The sequence below is a fragment of the Alosa pseudoharengus genome, unplaced genomic scaffold, assembly GCF_046254945.1.
Source record: "Alosa pseudoharengus isolate Yale_2024_CS ecotype anadromous, Long Island Sound unplaced genomic scaffold, YU_APseudo_1.1 YU_APseudo_1.1_scf_17, whole genome shotgun sequence".
NCBI classification, from domain to species: domain Eukaryota; kingdom Metazoa; phylum Chordata; class Actinopteri; order Clupeiformes; family Clupeidae; genus Alosa; species Alosa pseudoharengus.
The window spans coordinates 37,775,396-37,785,839 of NW_027468640.1; the positions used below are offsets into that span (position 1 = coordinate 37,775,396).

At 43.3% G+C, this 10,444-nt stretch overlaps 1 protein-coding gene across 1 annotated transcript in view; it reads right to left on the reverse strand.

Annotated features, from left to right (window-relative positions):
* LOC143127810 (sodium/hydrogen exchanger 9B2) overlaps positions 1 to 2,708 on the reverse strand; it is a 28,709-nt gene extending 26,001 nt beyond the window's left edge. The window contains exon 1 of the mRNA XM_076289522.1: positions 2,538 to 2,708. Coding sequence (XP_076145637.1) covers positions 2,538 to 2,703 — 166 coding nt within the window. The 5' untranslated portion in view covers positions 2,704 to 2,708. The remainder of the gene's footprint in view (positions 1 to 2,537) is intronic.
* Positions 2,709 to 10,444: the final 7,736 nt, after the last annotated feature.

Below are 10,444 nucleotides of genomic sequence, written 5' to 3' on the forward strand. Positions count from 1 at the left end.
TCCTCCACCACTGCTAATAACAAAGGCTATCGTCAAAAATGAATCTGAGCAGAGCTAATTGTCAAATATTTTACGTGCACAACTGAACATCGCACAACTGAAAAAACTGAAAGTTAACACTTGACAGCTGTCTTTATCACATCTCGGCTAAGCCTACTGGAGATAGTCCCAAAGTGGCCTATTGGTCTCTTTCTGGGCATTTTTTTCCCGTTTTCCACACAGTTGATGGACGATGCCCAGCCTTGAGCCATGATTTCACGAATGGCTTAGGGTTGAACTGGACCAGGGGAGGAGCATTGATGCCCAGAAAAAGAAGTGCATTTAAGCTGCGCTCCCTTAAACGATTTCTGGCTTTGTCATCAATGTCATTAAGCGTAGAGAATCCTCTCTCGCATTCTGCCGAAGTAGGTAAAAACGTGTTGTAACAATTTTCTAATATCTAATTCTAATTAAATTATACATTCTTTTTAACTTTTTCCACTGCTGCTAATTGCTCAATCGCTAACAATGCTCTAGCAAAATTAATAAAAACTCGATTCAGAGGGTGAGATCGGACAGGACAGGGGGATATTATGCGCAGCAGTGCCCCTGCAGTCTGGGGGGGGGGGGGGGAATACACATTGCAACCAATGGGGAAAATGTAGATTATCATAGTTACGGGTTGTCAACTTGACAATGAATGAGTGGGCCCCCTCTGACAGTGATTTCGAGCAGAACTATAGTGCCCTGCCCAGAACTAAGGGGGCTGGGCACTACCGGGCCCTATGGTAATTCGAACACATGCATGCACACACACACACACACACACACACACACACACACACACACACACACACACACACACACACACACACACACAAAGCCGACAGACAGTTTCAGTCTCATATAAACATTGTCAGGTATACAGTACCTTTGTTGTATAACCATCAAAATACTTAATTTTACAAGACACAAACACACACACACACACACACACACACACACACACGGCATCTTAAATGGGTCAGTGTCACCTCCAGGTATTCATTCTCTCCAGAAAGAGCTGTTGACTTTAGTGTGTGTGTGTGTGTTAAGTGTTTGGTCAGGAATGGAAGGAACAAAGACAAGCAGAGAGAGGCATGAGAGAAGAGAGGAGGGGGATGAAAGGATGAGAAGGGGAGGAGAGAAACATGAGAGGGAAGTAGAGAGGATATGAGAGGACATTTATGTGTATTTTACATTCTACCACAGCTGCATAATGTTCCCATTGTCACTGGTACATTTAGATCTCCAGCTGTGGGCTTTTGTTCATAATAGGCTAGAAATGTAACCCTCTATACCCCAATGGAATTCTACAACAATGCCCCAGATTCCTGGGAATTCCAAGAGAAAAGGGCAATTTGAGAAACATTTCAAATAAACAAGAATAACTAAAAAGCTAATGAAAAGCCAATTGAGTTTCTTTCAGTTTAAAGATTAGAAATGGCTCTTTTAAATGTATCACATGCACATCATGTTATATAATTTATCTGAACTTGACCAATTGATGATAATGAACCTGTTACACTCGTTCACTAACCTTCAACCTATCCTAACATTACGACTCTCAGACTAACGTAACCTCAGTGAAGGTAAATTAGCAGGCTACTTTTTTGTAATCACAAATGAGATGACGAGACGTTAGCCTACTTGTATACAAATACATTGTCCTGACATCCATAAGCAGAAAACACAACGGTGGTTCACGCTTTGGTTATTAGTCAACTGTAAGTGGGATATGATAATGTTAGCTTTACTGAACATGCCAGAAAGGAGTAATATTAACGTTATATGTTAAGATATATCTGCAAATAAACCTGGCATGGGTTTATCATAAACTTTATGGTTAATTAGGCTATGACCCATCACTGAATTATGTCTATTTCCAATTGTATTTATTTTTTTAACTTGTATGTATGTTTATGTGTGATATATGTTTATATTATTAATTGCTGCTGTTACACCATCATTTCCCTCTGGGGATGAATAAAGTAATCTATCTATCTATCTATCTATCTATTTTGCTGGCGCTAGCTAAACTCAAACTGACTTTCACGGTGACAGCCATAAGATGCCAGAGAGAGAGGGTTAATAGAAATGAATAGTAATTTATTTTGTATCTTTAACAGGAATTAAAAACTGGAGTTTGTGTCAGTGGTGATACACAGAGCAAAGCTCTGTAGGCTGCTTCTCAGCAGTCTGAATAGCGACTGTGCTGAAGCGTTAACATTGTGAGTACATTTGAGATTTGATGAGACAAGTGTCAGATAAATAATGCAGTTACGGGTAATTAACTATAACAATAAATTGCAAACACTTGTGTCCACACACACACACACACACGCATACACACACACACACACACACACACACACACACACACACAGACACACACACACACTTCACAAAACTACTGTAATGTGCAGGTTCCCACATCCATAAAGGTTAGGTTCAGACATACATGCACACATTGACCATTTACTTATGTCCACACACTGATAAAAGCTCATTCCTCTTACCCAGCAGTGGTGGAAGTGGGGGCAGGTTTGGGAACTGGATGAGGCCCACCAGTTTGCCCCCACACACCGCACACAGGAACAGAATGACCAGACCAAACAGGTTTTCCCCCGGCAGACACTCCACACCTGTGATGGCCCAAACCACGCCAAACACCAGAGCCCCCATCACCGCTGAAACACCACACACACACACACACACACACACACACACACACACACACACACACACACACACACACACACACACAAAGAGATGAGACAATATCATATCCGTAATACACGCATACACTCTCTAAAAACACAGCAGATCACCTGTCATTCATGTCAGCATAAATTATGTATGTATTCTACCCCACGCCCACCCAAGGTGATGGTGGCATCACAACTGGAAAACACAAAGCGTAAATGGAAGCGTTAGCGTTAAATTCTGTAAGGAAGACTCAATGCATGCGTCACTCATTCATTCATTACTTCTGACCAATCACCAGTCTGCATCAGCCTTTATAATCACTTTACTTTGCACCTGCCTGTTGCTTTCAGGTGCCGATTTTCGATGTTCCGTATCCATGCCCGGTTAGCTAGTCATTCACTTCGCCACAACTTTAACATGTGATGCAGTCATAGTAGCTTAGCCTACCTTTCGTTCGCTTCAACCGAGTTGGACGCATCTCACCAAAGTCTCGGGGGTTGGGAGACTTTGACTTTGTAGGATAGTAGCTCGTAAACGTCGGAGAGTAAGGTAGGCCAAATTGTTGCCACTGTTCGGGTTGTCCGCCCGGTCTTATCAACGGAAAGAGACAAGTTCCGCGGCTCGAAGGTTCTCTTTCACCCTAGTCTCGTGTTAGATCCTAGTCGCTTAATGAGGTTAACGTCGTATCGCTAACAACGGAAATATGGTTGCTAAACTTTCTGACGAAAACCGTCTGACTTATCAGGCTACGCTGTTAACATACATGTACGGAACCGTTTAAAAAACTCCGTTACTCCAGTTATCGACACTCGCGATGGTTTCCTTGCCAAAGCTGCCATGATACAGCTTTGCTAGGTCCACATCTAGGCAAATTGTCTCGCCGGTCAGGCGGTCGTGCATGGAAGGCCAACAGGGACAAAAGTACTCTTCCTAGTCCCTGTCCCTTTCTAGGCTACTGTCATTAACCATAATATTTCCGATGCACCTGAAGGCCATATTAGTCTTATTTTCATTCTCCTGTCTGGCTGATCATTATTGTCTGTTACTGTCATTGGTTATGTACATAATATGTAGGCCCATACATCGTGTTCGTTGATTTAACTAATGGCAACGTAAATGTATCATGGCTGTTTATTTGCCTGCCTGCTAGGTCCTTTTGAAAATGCTATGTCTCCTCTCTAACCACTCCATTCCTCCTCGCAGGTCTTCAGGCTGTAGGGACTAGAACAAGATCTTTCCTCAAACTCTTCTCTGCCAAAAGAGCAACACCTCACAGCAGGCACAAACTCTCCTTCAGGCCAATACTGCACTCACTCATATACTTTTCCAAGCACAATGCACTTTGCTTGTCGTCATTCGTAATCTCCCATTACATCACGGCAGCCGCAAGCACAGGGATGGCATTCCTTCCCATTTCTTCATTACTTAACATCTTAATAATCTTTCCATTTCAGGAGCAGCTCCTCTTCGTTTAATGTAAATGCCTCTCTCTCTAATTTAAGCGTATGCATCTGTCGGCAGTGGAGTACTGACCCTCACCGTAACTATCTACTTCATGCAGGGATGCGGGGCTGGTTCACGTAGGCCTATAGCCAAAACGTTCATCGAGGGACAGTGCTTTGGTTCATATTTAATCTTACTTCATCCAGGTCATGTGATGTCAACTTATTTACCTCCTCATCTAAGCTATACGCTAACCCTTCATGTCTTTATCCCACCACAGTAGGAGCAGCAGAATAGTGAACTTGCATTGTTAAATCATTAGATTTTGCAATTCACTATCGAATATCCATATGTCCTCGAATCTCAATCACATAATTCTCAATCGTCATATAATCAAATCAACCAGCAATTATTAGGCTACATCACCAATTCACTCTAACTATTTAATTTACTAGGTCTGTGATGCTGGTTCACATATTCTAAACACCCACTTACACTTGGCTCTGGAGCAGTGCTTTGCTCACATTTAATCTTATTTCACCCAGTAAGCATGATGATTACTCTCCCATCTTTCGTCTTTATTTTAGTTATGCTAAATCATCCTCAGCGACCATCCATAAGTGCTAGTGTACTCCAGCTATGTATCCGTTGATTGTATTTTGTCTTGTCCTGTTGTGTCCTTAGGTCTGCTGCTGGTTAGTTAACCCTGGCTCTCTTCACTCCCTATCAATTCACTCCTTGAAGCAGTGTTCCTCATGGCTTTCTATGGGTTCATGCGCTCCGGGGAATTTTGTTCTGACAGCCAGGTTCTTAACCCTTCTCAGGATCTGGCTTGCTCAGCCATCCTCTTCTCCTCCCACTTCTATGTATTTCTGAAACATTCTAAAATGGACACCTCAGGTCTGTGGTCATTATCAGAGATTCTAAAGTAAATAACTCTTCTGTCCCTATACTTCTATGATCAACTATGTTAAACTTCACCCACACACTTCTCCAAATGCACCTCTTTCTTCTACCCACTGGGTTATCTATGTCTAAACAATGGTTCAGAATCCACTTGTCGACAGCGGTTGGTAGCTGCGGGCTCTCAACCTCCCAATATACTGGCCATCCCTTTCGCATCGGCGCTGCAACGTCAGCAGCCGCTCTAGGATTACCTGCATCCTCTATCAAGTTGCTCGGAAGATGGTCTTCGTCGGCTTACGAGTCCTATATAAGACCTCAGGATCAAGCCCTTCTAGATGCGCAAATAGCTCTCGCAAGTGCCAAATAAGGTAAGCTACCTTTCAAAGGTCTGGTGGTGGTTATTCGGCTCAGCTAAAGCATTATATTAATTACGATGGACCCGAGCCACTCTTCTCCAGTCACTACGCACAGCCGGCACTTTAGGCACAGAATAAAGTGTTAATACATTCTAGTCACTACGCACCGCCGCCCTTGGTCTAGCTTCTGCAAGCAACCTCGGGTAATCACGTCACAACAGTTAATTTCCTTTATCCTTCCATCACCCCACTTCACTCATCATATACATACGCAACTCGACTCGACAGTCGACTCGAATCGCATCATCAAATCGCAATCATCAATCGTTATCGAACCGAACGATCATTAAGCACTTACCACGGGGATTCGCACCACATTGCATTACATCTTGCCGTGCAAGAACCGAGCTTACGAAAGCTCTGAGCTCGTGCAGCTCCCCGCTGCAATCGCTGCAGACCATGCTGGTTATGTCTTCTGTACCCGCAAGAGTACACTTTTCCTATCATCTGTTCTCGGTTTCATTTCCTTTCATGAATCACTTTACTATTAACGAAGGATTTGTCTCATATTAATGTTCTCTTTGATTATGCTCTGTTCCAGGAAGTGTCCCAGCCTCACGTCTACCCTCGGGTAGGCCTTTCCAATCTTTCTCTTTGGGGGTAGGCTCGGCCCCTGCCGTATTCACCCGGCAGGATCTGCGAGGGTCTCCACGCTTCGGGTCCCGGACTGAGAACGATCATTAAGCACTTTCCACAGGGATTTGCACCACATTGCATTACATTCTTGCCGTGCAAGAACCGAGCTTACGAAAGCTCTGAGCTTGTGCAAGCTCCTCAACTTCGCTGCAATCGCTGCAGACCATGCCGATCATTTTCTTCTTTTCACCAGAGTGCTCAAGCTTTCTATCTGTTCTCTATACCTTTCTCTCTGAACTTATTACCCATGGACAATGTCTATTTCATGTTTTCCTGTCTTGTTTAGCTAACGTTACTTATGCTGCTCATCTTATTTTGGGGGGCCTTTCCAAGAGCAAGGTACAAAAGCATGGCCTCACTCTTTTCATCTTGCCCTTGCCTTTAGCTCCATTCCGTTGCAGGATGCGGCTCGCTCACGGAAACAGTCATCACATTTAGGGGTCGTACTTAAATCGGATATAATCTGTCATGGACACTACACCGTGCTGTTATTTTGGGGTAAGTCAACATAATTAATTCATTAATCTAAACCTTGCTTTGTTTACATTTATATCCTAATAGTAGGCCTATACGTTGTGCTATTTAGCTTTCTTTAACATGGCTTTACCTCTGCCGGATGGACAGTAGTACCTGTTAATTTCATCTCCTGTACATCTTGTCCTTGCAGCTTCTGTTCACCATTGAACTGTAACAAATGGAGTTCACAAACTGTAATATTTTGCATCAACTTGCTTATCAATTAAGAGCTACTCCATTTGCTCGTCACAAGGCTCACAAGAATCTATGGACTGTACGGTTACTGAGTTCTTAATTACTAAAGACTCACTCAGCAGTAATGAGCATTTTGTAATCAATGTACTTCCTCTTGCAAATGTCTGGTGGTGGTTATCTAAATGTAATCATATTACTCATCTCTTCGTTTCTGGTGCCCGTACTGGCTTGGTTGCATTTGTGCAGGTCATAATCTTTTCTATTTCTTCTGCACTAAACTGAGCTTCTGCAACTGCGAGCTCATCGTCCCCCGAGCATTTGCAACTGCAAGCTCTATCCCGCTGCACTAACCCTGAGCATCTGCAACTGCAAGCTCTATTCTGCTGCACTGACCCTGAGCATCTGCAACTGCAGGCTCTATCCCCTGCACTGACCCCGAGCATCTGCAACTGCAGGCTCTATCCCCTGCACTGACCCTGAGCATCTGTAATTGCAAGCTCATCGCCCTGCACGTCGTTAGTTAACCCTTAAGCTAAGCTTCTGCAAGCACTAGTCACTCAAGCAGTCTTGTTCAATGGGTTGAACATCCGTAAGCTCAATTCCCTTCCATAACTTTAATCATAGAATTCGAGTCACAGGTGGTTGAATCCATCATAATAATCATCCTCATCAAATCATCAGTTTATTCTGCTGTCTGTCTTGCTTTCTCTGATTCATCTCCCGAGTTCAACCGGATAATACAACATGCACTGTTTAATATTGGTATGCTCTATTTCAGAGAGGATGACCATCTAAGCATTCTGGTGGGTATCTTTATTTCTTATTCTTTGGGGGTAGGCTCCGCCCCTGCCGTCTCATACCGGCAGGATCTGCAAGGGTCTGCACACTCGGTGACCTGGACCGAGGACGGGGCCTATGCCAAAGACTGTCTTATTGTTGCTTAGGCCTTTTGTATATCCTTTGATGGATTAAAACGTGTTTTAACTTTCATTATACCTCCCTGAGTCTTTCGGATAGAAATGGAAGCGTTAGCGTTAAATTCTGTAAGGAAGACTCAATGCATGCGTCACTCATTCATTCATTACTTCTGACCAATCACCAGTCTGCATCAGCCTTTATAATCACTTTACTTTGCACCTGCCTGTTGCTTTCAGGTGCCGATTTTCGATGTTCCCACCCTCCCTCCCTAACCACCACCAGTTTGGCCTTGTCCAGATGTCCAGGGGGTAGGCTCCGCCCCTGCCGTCTCATACCGGCAGGATCTGCAAGGGTCTGCACACTCGGTGACCTGGACCGAGGACGGGGCCTATGCCAAAGACTGTCTTATTGTTGCTTAGGCCTTTTGTATATCCTTTGATGGATTAAAACGTGTTTTAACTTTCATTATACCTCCCTGAGTCTTTCGGATAGAATTATACAATATGTATGCCACACTCAATAACGCACTTTTAAAATACACATACACACACCTTTGGTGATGACTGTGGACACAAATCCTCTGGGCTTAGGGCAGGATCTCAGCCTTGAGCAGCAACTGTTGGAGCTTGACTCACTCATCTTTAATCTACACACACACAATAACACAACATGATATGCTTTTACAAAACAAAAAAAAAAGTTTAATCATTGTTCCATATCAATGCTTATGAATGGTATCTATAACAACCATAGTACGACGACTGTTGAGCCTGGAAGCAGGCTTCGCAACAATGGAATCAACTTTTTTTTGTTTATCAGATCAACTTCATAGGTGTCCCGAATTAATATCCACTCCACCAACCAATCAGAAAATAGTATTTCTCTGTGTGTTAATGTTGACTATTTGACTACATATGTATATATGACTGATCAATTGCTTTGTAAGAACATGTGTTATTGTGTGTGTGTGTGTGTGTGTGTGTGTGTGTGTGTGTGTGTGTGTGTGTGTGTGTGTGTGTGTGTGTGTGTGTGTGTGTGTGTGTCTGTCTCTGTAGTTTTAAGCAAAGTAGTAGTAGGCATACACACCTGTGACTAGGATAGGAGACTAAAGCTCTTTTCCATGCCGCACATTAACAGAGTGACAATAAACTAACACAATTAATGATTAATAGAATGAAGATCAAAACCAGTTACACACAAAAGATGCAAACCTAAGCGACACACAATTCTCTCACTTACCTCTTCAAAACACAAGCTCCAGAGTTGAGTTTGCTCACATGTGGATTGGAGTTTTACTCTCTCACTCTCCCTATGTCTATCTCACTTTGAATGTGCATGTGTGTGTGTGTGTGTGTGTGTGTGTGTGAGAGAGAGAGTGTGTTTGTATGTGTGTGTGTGTATCTACCTGTTTGAGTGCACATATGTGTACACTCCTTACCCTGGTGTCTGTTATTGTTGTCCTCTGGTGTCACACAGCAAATCTTCCCCTTGACACCTCGGACACACCAACACCTGCGGGTTCCCAACCCACCTAACTGCCTGTAATTATGTGTGTGTGTGTGTGTGTGTGTGTGTGTGTGTGTTTGTGCGTCCCAAAGAACTTTGACCCGACGACAGGGAGACGGAATGCTTGAGTCTGTATGTGTGCACAAACAGTGATTTATACCTGGTGTATGTATTGATAAATTACCTGTTGGTTTGATGTCACTTCCTCATGCATGTCACTAGCTCCTGCATTCTCTCTCTCTCTCTCTCACACACACACACACACACACACACACACACACACACACACACAAACACACACAAATGTGTGCAGGTGCATGTACCCTTGTAATCCATTGTTGGTCAAGCTGTCTGAATTATAGGTATTTACAAATGGCCATATGGAACAGTCATGCTGACTGTGTGTGTGTGAGTGTGTGTGTGTGTGTGAGCTTCTTAATCTTATACTACAACATATGATTCTGTCTAACCTCAATTGAGGTCACAAGCACTTCATGACATGGTGTAATACAGGCTATCTGTAACACACACACACACACACTCACACACACACACACCCACACACACACTCAACGGCGTAAATATTAATCAAAGCTGGCAGACCTTACCTGTTGAACAGTGATTAGTCCTTGAACCGTTGGCGTTGGATTAATGCAAGAGTGTGTGAGAGTGTGTGTGAGTGTCACTGACTCACTGAATCCTTTTGCTATTAAAAGTTGTTTTTCCAGCATGGAAAGCAGAAATGGAAGCACAGGCTTATACACATGCTAACCCCCCCCCCACCCCCTTTCTCTCTCTCACACACACACACACACACGCACACACACACAGGGTGCGATTTGTGTAAAAACCAGAGGGGGGGGGATGATTTTGAATAAGTTTGTAACCCCCCCCCCACCACCAAAATACAAAACAAAAAAATGAACGAATGATTCATAGCCTAGTAATGTCATGGCTAATAATACCCTATTATTTTTGCCACCTTTGTAACATTTTAGTTTTAGTTTACCGTGGTGTATGACTTCAAACAGCGAGTGTGCTTGGTATGATGATCAGCTCCTCTAATGCAGGGTAGGACTACGTTTTGACAAGCATACAAATTCACCTTGTTCTTGCCCCATCTGAAATGACTTCTCTACTTTTGCTGCCTCCATCCTTTCTGTATTTGTTGTGTAAAAGAA